This window comes from Micromys minutus, assembly GCF_963924665.1.
Source record: "Micromys minutus genome assembly, chromosome: 29".
Lineage (NCBI taxonomy): Eukaryota > Metazoa > Chordata > Mammalia > Rodentia > Muridae > Micromys > Micromys minutus.
In genome coordinates this window covers 6,892,264-6,915,892 of record NC_137964.1, presented here as the reverse complement: position 1 = coordinate 6,915,892, position 23,629 = coordinate 6,892,264, and the positions used below count along the sequence as shown (strand labels likewise).

Here is a 23,629-nt window from a genome sequence, read left to right as displayed (position 1 = left end):
TACAAAGAAAGGAAGGGAGTCACTGGTGGTATTTCATTCAACGACATCCTGTCTCGGAGGCTCCCCAGACCCGTGGGGCATAGAAGGAGTGCCCGTGGTTAGTCATTTTAAGTATTAAACAGACAACATAGGCAGGGGACTTAAATTATTTATTTTGTTTATATGGTTTCAAGTGCAGAGTTTATGCTTGGAAAACAGTAACAAGCGTACCACCAAATTCCGCTCAGCTCCCTCTCTTTCTTTAGCCCTACTTGGAGAGAAGCTTTGCTTCTTGCTTGTTTCTTAAAGGGGATTTAAACAATTCGCAAACATTATTATAAAGACCTTGTAAATTAAAGCATCCACCAGCAAAAAGCAGCCCAACCCGCAGTTTCCTCATAATGAACTTACATATAGTTAGATCTGGCATTCGAGGTGGTCGCCTTGGGGTTTCACATTACAGTTTACACGTTTCTTATTGAATCTGTTTTGTGTACTGATCGCCCTTAGACACATGTCTACTGGGAAATCAATCCAGTATCATCTCTGGTAGAAGTCAGGCTTCTGAGAACGTAGCAGCTCCTCCTTTAGGATCAGAGAACAAGCTACAAGCCCCTTCCTGACCTATACATGGCTCCTCTTGTGACCTTGTTCCTCACTGTCAAGGTCAAGTGATAACATCTCTTCCTGGGGCCTAGTTCCCACTGCACCAGAGTCTTGGGGATTCCCCAGAGTGACTTCATACGATAGCCACAGCTACAAATCTGGTCCAAGGCCCCCACCAGCATTCTTCTGCTTCTATTGTTCCTTACAATGAGTAGAGTGATCTTTCCAGAGATGTGAGGCGGTTCATCACCCGCAGAGAGCCACCCCCTTTTCCCACTGCAGTGTGAAGGAAGCCATCCTTCCCCACACTACTCATGAGACTCCTATGAGACAAATGGGGGGGGGTGACACAGCTCACAGAATGAGCCGGAAGTTGGGTTCCTAGGGCTGATGGCGGGGTTAGGGAGGCACAGAAGAGGAATCTTTTTGGCTGAAGTTTGAGAAAGGAAAGGCCCCAGGAAAGAGCTCATGGCAAACGGGATCATCAAGGCCGAAACCCATGGACTACCATCTCTCCATGGAGGCACAGAGACATGCTGTCCCCACAGGCAGTCATAGAACCTGCAGGTGGCCAGAACCTGATGTTTCAGACATGGTCTTCCTGTGTACAGGCAGATGTCCCTATGTCACCTGGAGTCTTTTAGGGGCTCTTTCTCCTGATTTTTCTCCCTTTTCTAAAACCCCAGGGAGCAAGATGCAAAGCCCAAAATTCAGTGCCCGACACCGAGGTACACAAAGCAAGGTGACACATAAGTGGCCCCATCTGAGGAGTGACTCAGAAACAGGCAAGATAATATTAATGGGGTCGTCTTTCTCTTAAGTCCTCAGAGGCTGAGGTGGGACCTCATGGGCAACGTAAGGCAGAGTTTCACCTTAAACATTGTCTTCATGTGATCAAAGTATGTTCCATTCCAGAAAAAAAGTATGTGCAAGTCTTAGACAGCTCAATCTAGAATTGCGCATGCATCACCATAGCATTCTCAGCATTGAAAAGCAAAAGCCAGCTTCCCGAAACATCTCAGAAAAGGAGGGGAGAGATATTATTGCTGCAGCCCTCTGAAGACCGGGTCTAAGGCCCCCTCTCTCCCAAGATTGCTGTTTGTCACCTCACGGTTGTGAGATAGCTGGCGACTTCTTCAGACACGCTGGTGCTTTCGGCATGCAGCACCTGGAGCCTTTATGATAGAACACACTTCTTTCAGGAGTGAAAAGAAACAATAGCAAACCAAGGCTGTGAGCATGGATAACAGGTCAGCTCTGAGGTGTGTGTGCCTTAGTCCATTCACACTGCCGTGTGTGTGTGTTTAATATATATGTAATGTGTCTTACTTATTTCATATATAAAATATATATTAATATAGTTATATGTGATATATAATTATATTCTGCATATTTAACATATAAAAGAATGTATTTATTTTATTTTACTTCTGCATGTATGCGTGTGCACATGGGAACATGTGTGTGAGCACACAAACGGTCTGGAAGAGAGCTGAGACGTTGGATTGATGTGCAGTTGTGGGCCATCTGACATGGACACTGGTCCTCTACAAGAGCAGGACAGTCTTAACCGCTGAGCCGTCTCTCCACCCTTAACTGCGAAACCGTCTCCAGCCTCCTATCTTATATATTTAGCCATCAAATTTACTCTTGTCTGGAAAGAATCCCATAACCCACCACACATATTTAAAATATTTTTATTTTATGGGTGTTTTGCCTGCATGTGTATATGTGCACCACATGTGTGCAGTGCTCAGAGAAGCCAGAAGAGGGCATCCAGTCCCCTCGAACTGCAGTTATAGATGATTGTGAGCTATCAGCTGGGGACTGGAAGTCAAAACTAGGTCCTCTGCAAGAGCAACAAGTGCTCTTAAGTGCTGAGCCAGCTCTCCAAGCCCAGCACTTACTGTATTTGAAAGTGTTGTTGTTGTTGCCTTAGTTGGGGTTTCTATGTCTACAATGACACACCATGACCAAAAAGTAAGTTGGAGAGGAAAGGGTTTATTCGGCTTACACTTCCACATCTTCCATACTGTGTATCACTGAAGGATGTCAGGGCAGGAAGTAAACAGGGCAGGAACCTGGAGGCACTGCTGCGGCCATGAAGGGGTGCTGCTTACTGGTTTGCTCCTCATGGCTTGCTCAGACTGCTTTCTTACAGAACCCAGGACCACCAGCCCAGGGATAGCACCACCCACAATGGGCGGGGCCCTCCTCCATCAATCACTGATTAAGGAAAGGCCCTACAGCTGGATCTTATGGAGGGATCCAATGGAGGTTCCCCTCCCCCCTTCTAGTGATTCTAGCTTATGTCAAGTTGACATAAAACTACGCAGTATAGTTATCATTTGGTTAAAAAACTATACTCCACATAATGCACACCATAAAAGTATACCATAAAAGAAGCCAGTGAAATGCTACCATTAAAAGTCAATTTTAAATTATTATTACGTTGCTCTTATTCGTGTACTCCAACTTCCAGTATTCAACTGAATGCACGCAGCCAGCTCCCGGTTCACCTCTAGGGGACACCTAGCAACCAGCGACCATATTCATGCCAGAGGCTGCCCAAGAACATCAACTTTTGCGATCAGTGCAATAATCTTAGCGACCTTGCGACACCAAGTGACCTTGTTTAACTCTTTGTTGACTGTACCTTAACCCTCAGCCATTGCCATGGTTTATCCAAATCCCAGTCCCCAGAGCTGAGGAATTAGGAAGCGCCGAGCATTGAGGTTGGCTGCCGAGTTCTCGGTTATTAGTGTCCGTTAAGAAGGGTGTGTGATGATGAATATCAAGTCACTGTGGCTGCAAAACTGACAATTTTACCAGTGTCATGCAAGGATCCCACTTTCCCATGAGCCCTACTTCTAAATCACCAGTATTCAATGAACTACACGAGCACTGTCTTGTCTTGATCTACAGACAGCTGATTTCTTCTTCTTCTTCTTCTTCTTCTTTTTTTTTTTTTTTTTTTTTTTTTTTTTTTTTTTTGTCTTTTGTGACAGGGTTTCTCAGTGTAGCCCTGGCCATCTCGGAACTCACTCAGTAGACAAGACTGTCCTGGAACCCAGAGATCTGCCAGCCTCTGCCTCCTGTGTGCTCGGATTAAAGGCGTGCACCACCGCTGCCTGGCCAGATAGCTGACTTTCAATGAATGACTCCTGCTAGGGGGTCTTAGGGCCCCAGATACTTGATTTCCGTTATTGAACAGTTTCTCTGTGTCTGTTGTCATGTAAGGTTCACTGGATGAGCAAGGAATCAGGATCATCACTGGCCTTTAGCTAATCACTGCCTAAGAGGAACCGTCTGGGTTCTCTGGTTCCTCTCTACCTGGGCTGATTCCTAATCCCTCCTGTGTGGAGCTAAGCTGAACCTCTCAGGGCCAGGGGTTTGCTCTAAATCCAGAATACACACCCACTGTCTGAATCTTGCCCCAGTCACAGTTTCTTACAAGCCGTCCTATGGGCTGCACAAATCAGGTTAGGGCAGAAGGAAGCCACGCTGACCAAAATGACATGTGACAGCTTGCCCCTAGGGAGAAGCCGTTAACTGGACATCAGCACAAAGGTGAATGTCAACAGTTGTTCGCGTGCCAAGGCTGAGCTTCTGAGGGTTTCCGTGTGAAGGCTGAGCACGGGGGAAGGGCATGGTGTTTGAAAATGGAAAGTGAGTATTAAAAATTCATTCGCACCATCCGGTCACTACTCAGGGGACTGCTGTGGATGAAATGGGGTGATTTAATTAGATCTGGAAGACTTATCAGACACAGCCATGGAGTTGTGCTGGCGCCTGCACTCTGATAATGTGACTAGGGGGCCATGACCTTCACACTTGTAAACAAGGTGGAAGCAAAGACGGGACACAGCTTTGATAGCTTCTCAGTTGACGGAGAAGTAAGTCCTTCATAGATTTGGTCATCACTGTCCTTAAAGAGGCATAACCCACAAGCATATGAGTAGAGTTCTTTATGGATTCGGAGAGAGCTTTATTTTTAATGAGTAAACATGGTTCAGAAGGTCTCCCTACTTAGTTTTGGCAGCTCTTTGCCAGGAGTTTCTGCCATGCTGGCTGGGTTTTGTTACCCGGGAAGAGGAAACCTTGTCTGAGGAATTGCCTCCATCTGATTGGCCCATGGTCAGGTCTGTGGGATATTTCACCGCCATTTTGCCTGAATGTAATTGGTCACCCTTGACCTCGGAGGAGGAAGGGGGGCTGGAGGTTGAGCGAGTAATCAATTCCACCCATATTTTGATGTTTCTAAGCACCCCTAAACCGAAGGGTCTGGAGAGCTTCTTGCCTGGTTAGACAAATCTATGGAGTGTGTTCCAAAGCAAAAGGGAGATGCTGTCACTGAGGTGTGTGTGTGGGGGTGTGTGTGGGTGTATGGGTGCTTTCTGGCTCCCATGCTAAGGTCCTTTCACCCAGATGCCCATCTGTGTTTCGTGTCTGATTCATAATAAACAAGGGTAAAGGAAGCAGAGGCCTCACTGTATGAGCTGGCACAGCTGGTATTGGCAAGGAGGCGGGAACCAAACATGAATGTGCTACCACTCAAAATGCAAACAGCAAATGACCTTAGGAAACAAATTTGGCCTAGTTTAAAGAAGTTAACCATATAATTACCACACAGCCCACCCATCCAGCTATTAAGGTATTTACCAAAGAGAAGTGAGGGCAGTTATCCACAGCAAAGCACCCACCAACACCATAGTGGCTTGACTTTGGTTCCAGTAGGCAAATGGCCTCAAAGGACCATTGTTAGGGAAATAAGTAAGCTAGGTATAGTGGTTTGAACAAGAAATATACAGACAAGCACACACAAAAAGCTGGAACTGGGTGGGCTGGGAGCTTGGCTGGATCCTAGCCAAGGACCTTCGGAAGCTCAGTGTGTTTATTATATACTGAGGTGAGGTTATTCCACACAGCTGAACAGGAAACCAGATTTAGCTACCTCAGAGGGGGCAGTCTCTGCAGGGGAATGGTTTTCAGTCCTTAAACACCTAGTGGGAGGAAGCTATGGTGGACATTTTACACACACCGTCTCTCTCTCTCTGAGACCGAGACCGTGGGGGGGGGTGGGTCCTTGACATGCTGTGCCCATGTTCAGGGCACACATGCCCTCAGGAATTCACCCACATGGGCTTCCTCCTCTCCTACAAGGCACAGTGTTTTCCCACAGCAGCAGAAAAGTAATTAGCACGTCGGAGGTGCACCAGTGTAAAGGAAGAGAGTTTATTAAATAAGATAGTAGAATAGAAACATATCGCATGATTCTATCTATATGAGACTTCAGAAAACACAAACTACTATGACAGAGCAGCCCAGAGATGGGTGGGATTGGGCTGGGGGTAAGGCGGACCAGGCGCGTGTGCCTGACAAGGTAGACCATGAAATTTGGGAGCAGACGGACGTGTGAGTCCTTTTGATTAACAGGTGGTAGGTCCACAGGTGAGTGCCCTCGTCAGAACTGACCAAGATGTGTACTTTATACATATAAGTGATTTAACATGTATGAAGTATTGCTTTTTAATTACTGTTTGGCATTTCATTAATATAAATATTTCTATATTATAACTTTTAAGACATTCTTATATTTTAGGCCTGCACTGGGAGCAGTTCAAAGCTAGGTGGGTTTTTGTTTGTTTGAGGGTCTTTTGTGGGGGGGAAGGAGGAGTTAGGTTTTTGTTTATTCTTTTTCAAGACAGGTTTCTCTGTGTAGCCCTAGCTTTCCTGGAATTCACTCTGTAGACCAGGCTGGCTTCGACCTCACAGAGATCGGCCTGCCTCTGCCTCCCAAGCAGTGGGATCAAAGGTATACGCCACTACCTCCCGGCCCGAAGCTGGGTTTTCCATATACAGCTTGTTTTTCTTCCCTTTATGAAATATTACTCCTTGAGCTTAGACCCTCAAAGTGTGTGATTTTCTTTCCCTACTGAATTATTTGTATATGTTCTCATAAGAGGGTATATTCCTTTGCAAAGAGATTCTCTCATGTATATATATATATATATACATAGCATAACGTCTTGTTTTGAAAGGGTCTTTTCCTATGGAGTGAGGAAGACCAGACTGTGTGTGTCAGGCTGGTGTACATCCATCAACACCATCTGAACGAACTTAGCTCCGAAAGCAGGCCTCCCCTCCAACACAGACCACGTGTATAACTAAGTACCTGGTGAATGTAGCTTCGTGGCAGCAGATGCTGTTCTCTTGGGAGACGAAACGGCTGGCTTCTTAGCTTCTGGATCTTTCTGCAATTCTTTCTTTGCTCCTACGGTTGGCAAAGAGGAACAGAAGAGAGGAAAGACCGGTTATGCGCGAGCCTTAACACAAGCTGCCGTGGGAAAGACTACGTGATAAGGGGAACATAGAAAAAGAAGAAAATAGCGGGGTGACTTGTTATAGTCAATGCCCTCGCCCCTGTGGCTGGGGGACTGAAACCCTCGTTTATAACACAGGGGATGTAGGTCTAAGTGAACCCTGAAATGGTCCCGCAGGTCTCTGGTTGGATGAAAATACCACTTTCTCTGGCTGTCTCAGTAAATCATGACCTCATAAGACATCCAGGAATTAAAATTTCACTGTACTTAGGCACCAATTTGGTCTACTAAAGACAGGGAGTGGAGCAACAGACAAAAAAAGTATCTATCAGCTGGCTGAGTGTGGGAGACTGCTAATTGATTTCTACTCAGAGGTGACCTAGAGTTGTCTGGCCCCCTGGGCTGCAATTTAGCCATCTGTTGGGAACTATCCCAGCTTGCTCTGCAGGAGGGGTAACCCAGGCAAGGGTGTGATCTAGGGGCACAGGTAGACGCCCTCAGAAGATGACTGGGAACAGTCAGAGTGACTTCTCCCTGAAAGCTGAAGTCTGCTTTATCCTCAGTGTTGCTAGGTAGATTGCAGCTGCCCGATACATGTCCACTCATTCATGCTCGCATCAGATGGTGTGTGCCAGAACATTCTCCAGGTCCACGCCCCGCTGGCGCTGGCATACTGATGGATACCAAAGGACTGCCCAGCGATCGAATGTGTGTCTTTGTTTAGCAGTGGCCTAATTGCAGGTCCACTTCTCTCCCCAGTGTGTAAGAGCTTCATTTTGCAGAGCTGCCCTTCCCCATATTTAAAGTTTGCCGATGCCCCCCTTTCAAATGTTGTATTACCATCTTTCGCTGCCTGTAGTTTGAGGTTTTGACATGTCAGAATACCCCTCCCCCCACCTTTCCAGCTCTGCCGGCTTGGGAACACTACTGAGGGTTTATATGTGTGCATGCACACTGAAGGTTTGCTGAGGCGTCTCGGGGCTTCAGGTGACTGTGCCTTGGAGGCCTTGAAACCCCAGCCACCGTTCCATTCGGTATCACAGACAACCACCACAGCGCTAAACTCATTCTCTTCCTGCCCTCTGCTTTTATGTTAGATCGACAAATAGGGAAAGAGACCAGGGCTCCCGGGGGCTGAGCAGGGAACCTTTAGTTGCCTCCAAAGTCACCAAACACGTTTCCTTCTTTACAGGCAAGCTACTTGCGAAAATTTATTTAGCCTGAATTGAGTTTCCCATCCCTCTCTCCTGGAACACAGGCTATTGCCCCAACCGGAAACTTAAGTACAGATAGCTTTGACCTTGAAACTCCACTTCTACAAATCTCAATAATGGGCACATCTCCACGCATGTAAAACATGTGCTCAAAGACAGCACACCATTTACAACAATGAATATGTAAATATTAACAAAATTCACAATGAAGAAGACCTAAATTATATTCACACACACACACACACACACACACACACACACACACACACACACATATGCAAGCCATGGAGTACTATGCTGTCATTAAAAATATTATACTGCTATGGAAAGACATCCACAATAAAAATGTTAGCTGTTGAATAAAATTCAAGGTATTGTTCTCACACAAAACAGCACCTGTGTTAAGGTTTCTAGAGGCTCTGTCGGCTAAGTTCTCAGCAGTAGGGTTGAATTATTTATTTTTGATGACTTTGCATTATTTCCATTTCAAGGCAACAGTAAGTGAGAGAGGTCAGCCCAAGGTGTGCAGTAGGCTGTGTGTTGCATGGAATGACAAGAAGGCCTGGTGGTCTAATCCCTGAATTCTCTGGGCCGAGGCTCAACCTGTCCCAAGTCTGCCTGGCCTCCTAACTGTCCTCTCTGTCTGCTCATTTCTCCTCCCCCAGCCTCTGTTTCCTGTTCCTCTCTAACAACCCCTCCAATTCACCCCCCACCCCAGCCTCTCTCAGCACAATGACTTTGCTAGAAGGGCTCACATTCCCTCTGTGCTATGGGTTGAGTGTAAAGTGGGCCCTGAAGGCTTCCAGGTCAAGACACCAGATCTTCAGCAGATAATGCTGCTTGTGGAAGCTGTGTCACCATTAGGAGACAAGAACCCGGCTTGCAGAGCCTGGCTGCTAAGGGTAGACCTTACTGGTACAGACTGGCCCTCCAACTGGCCCAAGCTTTTGACTCTTCCCACTGGAGGCTCATGTTTTCTAAATTCCTGCAGCTCTCTGTTTTGTGGCCAGCTTCTTTAGTGGCTTCCTGTTTCGTGGTCAGCTTTAGTGGCTTCACAGACAGCTTCTTTAATTTGGTAGGACACCATTAATAATTTTTTTTTTCTCTTTAAATTTTTCACTGCTCAAAATTCCTTCCAACCAAATGCTCACTCTAATTCAAAATTGTGGTGATCACTTCATTCCGAGATGCAAAGGGATTTATCTTTGGGTTCCTGGGTTGCTAATGACAAGCCTAACTCTGGGATAAATCTCAGCCTTTTGTGGGTGATCTGCTTTACTTTCTTAAAGAACTCTTATTACTTCTGCTTCTCACCCTAGTGTACCTGGTTGCCTTTTTAATCTATTGTTCAGAGGGACCTGGTAGATCCTTTTAACCTGCATCCTATGGTTCCGAAGCATTTTCTTGATATGTTCTTTGATAACATTGGTTTCTCTCCCTCTGGTTTCTCAGTTTATGGACATCCTAGTATTTTAACTTTTTTTGCATGTGATGTCTCACTTTGGACAGCTTCCAAGTGCTCAGTCACACCCAATACAGCCTCAGCTAAACTCAATGTCACTTCAGCCTTCTCCTCCCACCTCCCCAGCTTAGCCTTCTTTGCTTTCACTGGAGACAATGACCTGTCTTTCTCTTCTCTTTTCTCATGTCTTCACACTCGGTGGAACTCTATGTCTGGTGAAATAAACATTTCCTATCTCTCTATAGTCAGCTCAAGCTCACCCTTCCATTCACTGTAACTTCCAAACTCAGACCAGAGCAGCCTCTCTTTGCAGCAACTCCCCTGTCTGCTTTGTTTCTCACTGAACCTGCCTCAGACCCCTTCATGGTGCTGCCACCGATCTCTGGTCCTCTCTCACACTGCATGACAGGTGAAGATGTTTTTTACCCACCTAGGGGTCCCATTAGACAGCACATTCCACATAAGTCACCTAATCATTAAATATCTGTAAATACAATGAGTTGGTTATCTTTGCTAAGTAATCTTGTTTCTTTTCTCTGTGGAAAATAAAACCAACCCTGAGACGGGGTGAGTTCCCGGGATTTGGAGACCTCCTGTGCTGGTTAGTGTTTTGCCATCTTGATACACTCTAGAGTCAGTGGGAAGTGGGAACCCATCCTGAGAAAATGCCTCCATCACATTGGCCTGAGGTGCAATTTCTTTTGATCGCCAGTATGAGCAAGGCCACCCCTCAAGCAGGTGGCCAGGGGTGCTATAAGAAAGGGAGCCAAGCAAACTCCTGGGGAGCAAGCCAGTAAGAAGCATTCATCTATGGGCTCTGCTTCAGTTCCTGCCCCCAGGTCCCTGCCTGGAGTTCCTTCCCTGACTTCCCTCAGTGATGAAGTGTGGGCTGTAGGTACAATAAGACTTTTCTCCTTGACATTCTTTTGGCCATTGTTCTGGTTGGTTTTATATCAACTCAACCTAAGCTAGTGTCATTAGGAAGGAAAGGGCCTCAGTTAAAAAAAATATTTCCATAAGGTCCTGCTGTAAGGCATTTTCTTAATTTGTGATCAATGGAGGAGGGCCTAGCACACTGTGAGTGGGGGCCATCCCTAAGCTAGTGGTCCTAGATTCTATATGAAAATCAGGCTAAGCAAGCCATGATGAGCAATCTGGTAAAACAGCATCCCTCCAATGGCTTCTGTATCAGCTCTTCCCTCTGGGTTCCAGCCCTGCTGGAGCTCCTTCTATGACGAACAGCTATATGGAGGTATAAGCTGAATAAAACCCTTTCTTCCCCAGCCTGTTTTTTGGTCATGGTGTTTCTTTGCAGCTATAGAAACCCTAACAGTCAAGGAGCTTTGTCACATTAACAGAAGCCTGTATTCTCTCAAACCAAATGAGCAAAGCTTTGAAGCGCGTAGGTTTGTGGGAAGAAAACACACCCAGTTCTCCTGGGGGATTTCACACACTGTCTGATCTATTAAGGCTGAGAAAACTTGTGTAACTCAGTAGTGGTGGGAAAATTATTCACATTTTTCTCACCAATACAGACAGCTTTATTCGTTGGGGGCAGATTCTAGTGAGACAAGCCCAAATCACCTCTTCTTTTTGCCTTGTTTTACTTGGTAATTTAACTTTCACATGAATTCCAGAGCATGATGAAGTAAATGCTTCTGGGGCACATGTTCGCCCTTTCCAGCAGAAGAGTTCCTTCATGGCCCACATAAGAGTAAGTTAAGGATGCCCATGGTGATTTACTGAGGCTTTACTGCAATGGCTATCTGGTTTCTGCACTCCAAAGGATCCTCAGCATGTCACTCCATCACATGCTTCATCAGATGGCTCCAGTACACTTGAGGTGACATCAGTTTCTCAAGTAAAGAGACAAAGGGAGATGTCCGTGAGACAGAAATATTGGCAATGGTAACATAACACAGCGAGTGTCAGGTCAGAGAGGGGTGAAGATTTCTCCTCAGGGAAAGAGCAGAGCCAGGGGGAGCTTCACTGGAGGAGGTAATACTTAAGCTGGGCTGTGAGGAAGGAAGGAGACTGACCCAGAGAGCGAATGTGTGAGTGTATGTGTGCAAAGGTCCACAGTCAAAGAAGGAAAAGGCACTGGAGAGGACAGGATGGCTAGACTTTGTATCCAGCCTACATGGCCTCCAGCCCCTGATGATGTCCAAGGTCACTGGACCAGAACAAATATCTCTTCCTCTGTTTCCTTTCAATTTATCCATCTCCCCCATGAAAATTCAGTCTAAGACAAAATCAGGATGTTTTTAGAAATAGTAACTCTTCTATTCTGTACCTTTTAATATCATGATCGATGCTGCTAACAAATAGGATAATGGTAAATGAAAACTAGAGAGACTCAACAGGAAGCTAAATTGTTTTTTTGTTCCCTGACATTTTTGATTTAAATGGAATTAACTGGCTAAGATTATAGATCAAAGCTCAGCCACCCAAAAAGTATACACATATTTAAATGAACCCCTGCTTTTCTCCTAAAATATCCTAGGCCATAGGAGACTAGGAAAAAAATACACTTTTCTTTTTTTATTATTATAATCTCTCTAGGCATGGCCACAAGGAGCCCACTGAACATCCTAATGGAGAATCTCTCACATAGATCTCTACTGATTTTCTTAATAACATAAGATGCTCTAAAACACTATGATACTGTGAATTAAAAACCAAAACCCACAGAGCTCCTAGACAGGTGGAGGAGGGGACGTCCAAACGTCGGGGCAGTTGGGCTTGACACTGCTGTCTCCTTCCTCCCATTAGGGGAAGGCATTGCCTTTCCTCACAGTTTTACTGCTCTAATATGCAACACAGGGAGTTTATGAAGGTTGTATGAAGTCACACTGTATATAGCCTGGCAATTGTCACAAAGCATCCTGTGAGTGACTTTCACCCTGTGCCATGGTTCACCTCCATTGCCACAGAGCTGCCCACTGCAGACTTGTATCATGGTGGCTGCATTTGTCCTATTGTCAACTGAAGTTCGAGGTGTTTCTGGGTTCTTGGCAATCTGAGCAATGTTGCTTTGGAAAGACCCCTGTGTATCTCCGGTGCGCGTGTCTGAACTTCCCATGTTGTCCTAGTTTGATGTGATAAACACCATGATCAAAACCAACTTGGGGACAAAAGAGTTTATTTAGCTCGAAGGCCACAGTGTGTCATCCAGGGAAGCCAAGCCAGGTTCAAGGCTGGAACCTGGAGACAGGAACGGAAACAGAATACTGAGGAATGCTGGCTGGCTTTGTCCGGCTTATGTGGCTACTTTTCTTATGATCCCAGACCCACCTGCCTAGGGTCTGTGACACCCACAATAGGGTGGGCCCTTCTCTGTTATTAGCAATCACAAAAATGCCCCCGATATGCCCAAAAGCCAGTCTGATAAAAGCAATTCCTCATTTGAGGGTCATTCTACTCAGGTGTGTCACATTGACAAATGTTGATAATGTATACAGTGACTCTATAAGGACGAGACTGTGTACTATATGTACTGAAGATACTGTCAGGAATTACACATGCCAAAATTGGTGATTTTTAACAATATAAGGTAGTTATTGACAATATTTTTGTTTGTGTATAGTTACACATCCATGTGTATGCAGGTTCACATGTGGGAGTACACATGCATGCAGAGGGCAGGGAGTATACATGCATGCAGAGGGCAGAGAGTATACATGTATGCAGAGGGCAGGGAGTATACATGCATGCAGAGGGCAGAGAGTATACATGTATGCAGAGGGCAGGGAGTATACATGTATGTATGCGGAGGGCAGGGAGTATACATGTATGTACGCAGAGGGCAGGGAGTATACATGTATGTATGCAGAGGGCAGGGAGTATACATGCATGCAGAGGGCAGGGAGTATACATGCATGCAGAGGGCAGGGAGTATACATGTATGTATGCAGAGGGCAGGGAGTATACATGTATGTATGCAGAGGGCAGGGAGTATACATGTATGTATGCAGAGGGCAGGGAGTATACATGTATGCAGAGGGCAGAGGACATCTCAGACAGCATTATTGCACAGGAGCCATTCATTTTCTTTGTCTTTTGAGACAGAGTCTCTCACTGGGAATTAGGGATGACCAATTAGACTAGGGGGTGGGTAGCAACATGCAGAGATCTGCCTCCTCAGTGCTGGGATTATATGCATGCATGACTCTGCCTGCATTTCATATGTTCTGAAGATCAAACTGAAGGCCTCATAAGGCAAGCACTTAACTCTCCTAGACATCTCCTTGGTCCTACCATCAACATTCTTAGAACCCGCCTTCTGCCTGCCCCTTGCCGATTCTCTCCAATATGGTATCTAAAAAGGCAGCGCTCGAGGAACTGTATCACCTGCTGTTTATATAACACCCATTCTAGCATTTTTTTTTTTTTTAAATAGCACGTCAAATGGGACTAACACAGAACGGTGGCTTTTCGAAACTGAGCTAGCCTGGTGGTACTAATTGAGGCTGGTGTTTTCTAAGTCTCTTCTTTCTAAGGCAAGAGTGGGGATATTAAGCCATCAAATTAAGAACGGAGCTATTATTGGTAACCATGATAGGGATCTGGTTCTAATTTCAAAGCTCATTTTCAGTTCCCCTGCCATGCAAATTCTACATGGTAGAAAGCAGCTATTCACCAAGGCTTACTAAAAATTTTGCCCTTACCCTTTCCAATAGTCATTCAGAAATAAATACATATCCGGAGTGGCTTTTTCAAATGCCAAAAGGTGCACGCAATTAAAAAGAAAGATGGTCCTTGAATGTGTGCAGAGAAGCTGCCTGCTGGCTCATGCGCTGCTGGGTAACTTCTCATGTGTGACACAGGCCACTGATGTCAGCTCTGCTCTGCGTAAGCTCTAAGTATAGGACTCTGGGTACAAGCTTTGCACTCAACTGCTCGTGTTTAAGGCAAGCTTGCAATCTTCTGGCTTGGTTACTTTGGGCTCTCTTCAAACCACTCATCAAGGGACAACAATGTCAGTCTGGTCTATTCATGCTGAAGTTGCTCTGTTTGTTACTTGAAGGCACACGTATGGGCCCATTCACTTTCCGTCTCCACCTCAGATGTTGACAGATCAATAGAGTCATGCCTAGGCTGGAGCACTCTAGTTGTAAATGTATCGTATTGTCTATGCATTTCAAGGTCCCCTGCACTGAAACCTTTGCTGACTTTTGCTTCTCAGTATGATTCCTCTGAGACCACAGTGGAGCTAGAGAATGGGTCTTATGAGACACAGAATAATTCTAACTCATACTCACTTCAAGTGGCATCTTCTGCATTATCCACTTCAGAAAACCCAGTAAATTGTTATCGATCTCACAAAAATACATATTAATGGCGTACTTGGGAACCTTAAGTTAGAAGCACCCTATGTAACCAGCCAGCTTTTTAATGAATAAGTAAATGTGGCATACTAGAAAGAGAAGAGGTTTTTGGCAAGGACAGACCTCACCCTAAGTGGCAGTCAGCTGCCCAGCTCCCTGATCTGTAAGTATGGGAAAAGCAGAGCTCCACCACATTTCTTGGCATTTATTAAGGTAGGCAAGGTGAAGTCTGGCATGCCATCCTGGTCATGTTGTTGTTCATAGTCATCAAGAAGGCCAAGTGGCTAGGCCATCACAGTTACATGGTCAGTAAGTGGGTGTGTGGAATTCGCACAAGCTGGGTAGCTAATGGGTGGGAATCAAAACCTAAGAGAAAGGGAGAAAAGATAGAGTGAATGGCAGGAAAGAAGTCACAGAGATACAGCGTGGCTTAGCTTACCAAAGTAGCTGAGGGTACAAGAAGGGGGGTATACAAGGGTGGTTTGATTATGCTTGGCCCATGGGAAGTGCTACTATTAGGAGGTGTGGCCCAGTTGGAATGGAGGGAGTGTGTCACTGTGGGGATGAGCTTTGAGGGCTCCTAGAGCTCAAGCTCTGCCCCTGATGGAAGATATTCATCCTGGATGCCTTCAGATGTAGGACTCTCTTCTTCTCCAGCACCATGTCTGCCTGGAGGCTGCCATGCTTCCTGCCATAATGTTAATGGACTGAACCTCTGAAGCTGTAAGCCAGCCCCAATTAAATGTCCTTATAAGAGTTGCCTTAGCCTGGGGGCTGGAGAGACGGCTCAGTGGTTAAGAGCACTGACTGCTCTTCCAAAGACTCTGAGTTCAAATTCCAGCAACCACACGGTGGCTCACAACCATCTGTAATGGGATCTGATGCCCTCTGCTGGTGTGTCTGAAGACAGCCACAGTGTACTCACATACATTAAATAAATAAATAGAGTTGCCTTAGCCATGGTGTCTCTTCAAAACAATGGAAACCCTAACTAAGGTGAGTGTCGGGAAGAAGGAGATGGAAGGGCAGGAGGCAGTGGCAGGGAGGGATAAGCATTCTGACCATGGAGTGCGGATCTGTATCATGAGCAGCAGGGGCTGCCGAAGGGAATAACAGGACCAAGTGTAGACGGGGAAAGTGCAGAGGGACAGGGGTTTTGACTGTGCTGTTCTTCTCTGAGGTAGCCAGGCTGGCTGGAGGACTCTTAGCCAAGTGTGGGGCCAAGAGCAGCTCCCAGCACTGCTGGCTGAGGAACGGATGAAAAAGCACAGCAGAAAAACACTATGCCCGGCCTGGGAAATATAGTATTCTTCTCCATCTGTCTTGTCAGATGGTCACCTGGCATGTTTCTTTCTTTCTTTTTTATTTGATTAATTAATTGTTTTATTTATTTACATCTTTATTGCATCTCAAATGTTGCCCTCCTCCCAGTACCCCCCTCACAGAGTTCTTCCCCCTCCTCCCTGCCCTTCGCCTCTGAGAGGGTGCCCCTCCCCATATCCACCCACTCTGAGTCTCTACAGAATTAGGCACATCATCTCCCACCGAGAACAGATAGGATTTCCTCTGCATCCCATGAAGACCATTGTCTCTACTCCCAAACCCACCGTTAGAATTTGAGATGGCATTCCTGTAATACACCAGATCATACATGCCTAGAAAGGGACTGGAAATTTTAAAACAATAATAGGCAACTAAAAGATCCCCACTCCCCCAAATAAAGGGGCAGGGCAACACCACGGCATAAATTTACATAGCAATGTGGGAATAGCACCATAGACAGATTTCAGCACCCAACGACTGGTATGACATTCACCATGGAAGCCCCAAGTTCATTTGCATGAATTCCTGCTGGACTCCTCCCACATTTCTTTAGGGCTGCCAGGCAGAACCAAGGTTTGTAACCTTTAGATACCGTCTGCCTACAAGTTCTCAAGTAAGAGTTGGGATTTTAGGGCCCAGCTTTCCAAGAATGTCTACACATCCTAGGCTGGGTCTACACCAGCTTTTTCCTGGCTTCCCATCAAGATGGGTGAGTGCTGCAGAAAGCCTGGCTTTGAGGGAGTGTCCTAGGAAGTGTCTCAGTTATCAAATACTATTTTTGTAGAGGTCTCAATGAAAGTGTTGGGCAGGGACAGCCCAGGAAAGAGATCAGTCTTTTCCCATTCTCCCTGTGACATTTGAGGTATTATTGCCAGATAGCAGCTTAACAAAGCAAACTGACAAGAGAGGATAAATCCACCAGGGTCTCTGCCATGCCATTTGTGTTTTGACCATTCCTTAATAGAGGGTTGGAAGTGTGTGTGTGTGTGTGTGTGTGTGTGTGTGTGTGTGTGCATTTAAATTAGCAAGGCATAGCAAGGCACCCGATTGCTAGTAACCCGAGACTGGGTTTTTAAGGGGAGATGGGTTAGTTCCCTGTAACACCAATGCCTGGCGACTTCTCTCAAACGGCAGGCTTCTACCGGACTTCTTTCTCACAATACCATTGCACTTCACCATGGCCCTTCCTGAGCATTCCTTTCTCCTTCACAGCACTTAGCATAAATGTAGCAAAACAATTAAGTGTGTAATTAAGTGTTCACCTTGTGCCACACAGGGACAGAGGTTGTCTTATCTGGTTCATCAAGATCTCCTCTGGCAGCCAAGACAGTGCTTAACTCTCTGAAGGCTCTGGGTGCCTGACTGTGGATGTATGCGCACATCCAATAGTCCCTGCTTCTGGGATGTCTTAGAGAATGCCACATTTCTGATCTGTGAGGGTCCTTGACTTTTCTTCTGGCTCTGGACCAGCCCTCACGTGGCTCCCTTAAGGACATGAGCAGCGACCCTTAGCAGACACAGCATACATCATCCGAATCCCATCTTCCTAGCTCATTGACCTCACACCACACAAAGGGCTCCCATGTTTATTGTCTTCATTTTCTTCCTATAAACATTCTTTCTGAACCCGTCCACTCTCCCACAGCCTGCTCTGCTCCCCACCCGGCCCTCCTGATTGCTTCACAATGACAAATCAGTTGCCAATGATAGCAATTCAAGCTCCGCCTCAGGGGGGCTACTCGACACCAAGCAATAATAGCTGCATGTGTACTGAACCACTGATGCCGCCTCTAAGCTGAACCCTCTTCACCTCCCAGTCCTTCGGGATGTTCATGGACGCTCCTGAGCCAGTAGAAATGACCACATTGTGAGCACTGATTCTTTCCTCCTCATCAGGGGCGAACTTGCTCTTGGAGTTAAGCATGGGATGTCGGGGAGACCTGCCTGGCTGTTAAGAACAGTCTCCTACCATCCTCAAGGAACATTCCAGCAGCAGGCACTGACTGGTCCAGCCCTTTCCCAAATTCTTCAATGTGTGGTCAGGAGGGGCAGCAGTGTGTGAGCAACAAGGAAGAAGCAGGGACGGACAGTGGCAGCATCTTCCTGGTGCACATGAGCATCAGCCCTCATTGCAAACACATTGCTGCCCTGATCATTAATGTCAAAGCCTGCCATTGTCCAGATAGCCTTCTGAGTTTAGCACAAAATGGGGGACCCCTTTATGAGCAGGGCTTCTCCTTCTCTGTTCTTGTCTCGGAAGTTAAAACCTCCAAACACCTCTACGTGTGGAATGTCGGGTATCCCTCATTAGATTACAGGCTCAGCTTTCTTTCTCCTGATAAGAACCCATTCACCTGAGATTGCCAGAATACCTTCCCATGGTAACGAAGTACCTTGGTACCTTAGCCTTCAGCCAATCCTGAAGCCTACCTCCTTAACCCAAAAGTATATAACCCTTGAATCACTCCAGATAAAGTTCATCGGTCTCCTCGAAGCCGGTCTGGGTGTTTCATTATTACTGGTCATACTCACAGGCCATCTGAAACCTTGTTTGTCTACTTTTCTCCCTTTATCCTCATGTGCTGGTGGAGAAGGGAGACCCACACACACATTGATGATTCTGATCAGCTACTTTGCATTTTGAAGATTACAGTGTGCCCAGAAACCCTTCTATGGGTGAAGTTTAATTCAATATGCTTCCAAAGAGGCAAAAGTTATTTTTTTACGACACATGGAGTTTACAGTCTGCAGACAGACAGCCTTATGGTTCCTAGGAAATGCTTTTCTTAGGCAGAAAGAATATTAAATGATAAGGCATTTTCTATATAACCATAGGAATCTCTCTACAGCTTACATGGAAAGAGTTAGATTTTATATTCTCTGTCATATGCGCCAGACAGAATCAGAAGCGCGCTGGCCTCAGAGTAATCTATATTCAGATCAATATTTCCAACTGATAACACTTTCCTATTTACAAGACTGTTGCGCGCCTGTTATCAAGTCAATGGGTAATTCTGGCTATTTCTGTAAAATTATATGGTTCAGTGCACCAGAGAGAGATTCTGTATTTGACCTGTGAATGGTACATAAGCTTTTCCTGAAGATTTTGAGGTAAAGACTTATCAGAAAACTGGGGTCAAGCGCCTGAGACACTGGGGGACCCTCCATTTACAGCCTGGGGTCAGAGGATGACTCGCAGACCTTGGTTTTCTCCTTCTACCACACGGGTTCTGGGCATCAGACTCAGGTTGGCAGGCACGACTGTAAGCACCTTTATCCACTGAGCTGTCTGGTTGGCCCTGTGGCGCTTCAGGGTGTGGTTCAGTTTTGAAAACCTTGCCAGTCTTTGCTACAGCTGTTAATTCTCCAAATTTTGATCTTCAGCGTTTGGAAGAGGGAGTCACACTTCTTTTGATGATGTGATGACTGCTCCTCAGTTTGCTTTTACATTGTGCTTTGCAGTCGAGAAGCGCTGAGCCCGGTGTCTTCATTTTTCTCCTTTTGCCCCTTGGATGTATAGCCCAAGGCCTGGGCCACGGTGTCCTTGCCTGCCTGGGCCACACTGCCCTTTGTCAATGCCTGTGTCACATTGCCCTTGCCTGCCAACTATGCTGGATCATATCAGGACTTAGAAAGCAGCCAACTGATACTTAGTGTTGACCATGCAACACACACACACACACACACACACACACACGATTAAATAAATCATCAATAAAGGGCAAGCCCTTTTGTTTCACTCCCACCTCCCTATGACTTCCTGGCTTGCTAGAATTAACTAGAACACAGATATAAGATTATGGGCCTCTTGCTTTCACACTAATTAAGTCATAAATCCTTGTACCTTACTGCGAGTTTCTAAGGGAAGGATTGTTCTAACTCTGGGTACACCAAGTGCTTGTCAAAAGAATGAGTCAGGAATAAAGTATCACTCACTAAACCCTCCCCTTAGAAATCCAGTTAGAAGATACAGCCCAGCACTCCAAAGGTCTGTCGGTAGAGGCATTAAGCAGATGGTACTGAGGCACGAAAGCTCAGCTACCGTTGGTTTGGCCCTGCCAAGTTCAGAAATGTTGCCAGAGTTGGCATGCAGCTCAGTGAGAGGACCATGGAAAGGCTCAGTTTGATGACCCGTGTTCTGTAAAACAAAGGGAAAAGAAAAGAAAGACAAGAAGGAAAAGATGGGCAAGAGGAAGAGGAGACAGAAGAAGGAAAAGGAGGAAGAGGAAGAGGAGGAAGAGGAGGAGGAAGAGGGAGAGAAGGAGAAGTTAGGGAGTAGGAGGCAGAAGAGAGAAGATTCACGCTAAGAACTTACTCCAGCTTCAGAGCTCATACCACGTGATTGTCTGGGACCTGACCGATCAGCAGACCTGACCTTTGTGGTTCAATCAGTGAGACAAGAGAACAAGCTGAAAACTTGGCTTTAATTCACTTAGACATGCAGAGCCATGCCTCTGAGTGCCAAGTGAAAAACTCCGCACCGCGACTCTTCTTAGCTACCGTCACTGTGAAAATTGCAAAGGTCTAACAGACTGGGAAAGGCAAGTCATGAATATATTTAAACCACACTTGAGGGTTTTTTTTTTTTTTCTTGCTCACCCGGACCTTATTTTGACTGCTTATCTGCATTTCTCGCCCTCTTTTCTGTAATGTATTTGACGACCTAGAACGACAGAACGCCTGCATCAGCAAGGCCACTGCTCATGCGCAGCCCCGCCCCCACTTAGCCTCCCTCACAAGGCAGCATGCAGCTTGCCCCAACCTGGCAGAAGCTGTTGTCTCAGCCAGCCAGGGAAAACGGGCAGGTAGAGAGAGGCCCATGGCTGGAAATACTGTGCTCTCAGCTTTGTGGCTAGAAAGGACCGGAAGTAGGCAATGTGAAGGTTTTCAAGGGCCACAGTCAGGGGCCACACACGGAAGCCCTCAGCCTCATACACAGTAGTGAGGTTTGCTGTTCAAAGCACTCTGCCCATCTTTAAAGTCAACGATGAGTGAATGTCTACAATGCGTCTCATTTTGTTTGGTTGTTTTGTACTTTGAGATAAGATCTCCCTATGTAGCTCAGACTGGACTAGAATTTAAGATCTTTCTGCCTTGTCCCCTTGAATGAGACACCAACTGCTATATCTAAGTCTTAAAATAAAAGTTCTGTCTCAGGACTGAGAAAAGGGGTTAAGAGTGGTCAGTGGTTATGAGCGTTTGTTACACTCACAGAGGACTCAGATTCAGTTCCCAGCATCCACTGCAGCTCATGAGGATCGCTAACACCAGTTCCAGAGGACCCAGTGTCCTCTTCTGGCCTCTGTGGGCCCTGCATGTGATACACATGCATGCATGTGGTACACATGGATACACGTGCAATAATGTCTTTTGAAAAATTAACCGCAGAGCTCAGCAGCCCCATTCAAAGATGTTTCGGAGTAGATGTGGTCAATGCTTGCGAATCATCCTCTAGGTGTTTTGTGGCTGGAGCTGCCATTTGCTGCTGACCCTGGAGGACAGGGGACTCACAAAGCAAGGCTGGCACAGGCACTCCCTTATGAGAAGGGAGTATAGAGAGAAAGGTGGGTGTTGCTGTGGGCTGTCACATGCCCTGTGAGTCTCTGTTTTGTTTGTTTGATTGTTTTTATTGGTTTATAAAAGGCACACTTCCTCAAGATGCTGGAGCTGGAAAGGCTCAGCTCCTGTTGACCCTGAACTATGGGAAAGAGCAGGGGAGGCCTCCTGTGCAGTTGGAAGCTGAGCACTCAGAGGAAGTCTCCAGTAACTTCTAAGCTCACCAACTCCTTGTCCCAGAGTCCCCAGGGGAAAGACTCAGCAGGAAGTGAGGATGCTCCCTCTTTCAATGGCTATTCCTTAATAACCCAGGGGTAGTCTGGCTTCCCTGATGGTGGCAAAGGATTTGGCATAAAGAAAAATGGGCATGTCTGGGCATGGCAGTGCCTACTTTTAGCCCCAGCACTTGAGAGGCCAGATCTTTGAGAGTTCAAGTCTAGTCCATGTAGCAAGTTCTAGGTTAGCTATTGAAAGAAGAGTTGGAGAGATGGCAGGCCTAGGGATCCTTAGATAATATTACCCAGGTGAGAAGTCCCTGAAAAGGTCACGCAGTGTTAAGACCTGAATGGGAGACATGTTAGCTCAGAGAGGGAACAGGCTGTATGTAGAGGGAAAGAAATGGTACTTAAGATCTCCTAAGTAGCAGAAATACTAAAAAAATGAATAAATGAAGTTTTTATAAAAATGTTGCCTGCTGCTAGACACCAGAGAATCAAATAACCCTATTAAAAATGGGGTACAGAGCTAAACAAAACGTTCTCAGTTGAGGAATATCAAATGGCTGAGAAATATCTGAGGAAGTGCTCGACATCCTTAGCCATCAGGGAAATGCAAATCAAAACAACCCTGAGATTCTACCTCACACCAGTCAGATTGGCCAAGATCCAAAACTCAGATGGCAACAGATGCTGGGGAGGTTGTGGAGAAAGAGGAACCCTTCTCCACTGTTGGTGGGGTTGCAAACTAATACAACCACTCTGGAAATCAGTCTGGCGATACCTCAGAAAATTGGACATAATACGACCTGAAGACCCAGCTATTCCACTTCTGGGCATATACCCCAGAGACACCTTAGTACACAACAAAGATATATGCACCACAATGTTCATAGCAGCTCTATTTATAATAGCCAGAAGCTGGAAAGAACCCAGATGTCCTTCAGAAGATGAATGGATACAAAAATTGTGGTACATTTACACAATGAAATACTACTCAGCCACCAGAAACAATGACTTGACCAAATTCTTAAGAAAATGGCTGCATCTAGAGAATATCATTCTGAGTGAGATAACCCAGTCACAAAAGAACAGACATAATATGCAGTCACTGATAGTGGGATGCTAATCCCAGAGGCTCGCACTGCCCCAGAAACAACTCACAGACTGTATGAAGTCCAAGAAATAAAGAAAACAAAACAAAACAAAAAAATCTTTATACAACAAGAAAACTTTGACTATTTCCATCTTACATTTTGTTTTACATGTACTTTATGCTCATTGTAACTATTAAGTTTTCAATGCATACTATCAAACCTTTAAAAAAATCAAGTACTGACTAACAAATATATTCATACAGTTTTATGTAAAAATTATTTTAAAATCTGAAAAAAAAGTACTGACAAAAATGTATTGTATAATTTTATGCAAAAAATGCTTAAAATCTGTGCATTTATCTTTGTTTTGTAAAATAAAGTTGCTAAAAAAAAAAGTTGCCTGCTTTCCCCTTCTTTTAACAGCAGAAATATCCCACTTCATCTAACTTTTCATCCACTCAAGCAATTACTCTGTCTACACAGCTATCCATGGACTTATCCTATTCCATTGTTCTGAGGTCTACACA

General features: G+C 45.6%; 1 protein-coding gene across 1 annotated transcript in view; it reads right to left on the bottom strand.

Moving 5' to 3' along the window:
• The window catches only part of MTUS2 (microtubule associated scaffold protein 2), a gene marked incomplete at both ends in the record, with an annotated part of 226,217 nt that overhangs the window by 72,773 nt on the left and 129,815 nt on the right, over positions 1-23,629 (bottom strand). The window contains one exon of the mRNA XM_080941222.1: positions 6,761-6,859. Within this exon, the coding sequence (XP_080797348.1) occupies positions 6,761-6,859 (99 nt within the window). The remainder of the gene's footprint in view (positions 1-6,760; positions 6,860-23,629) is intronic.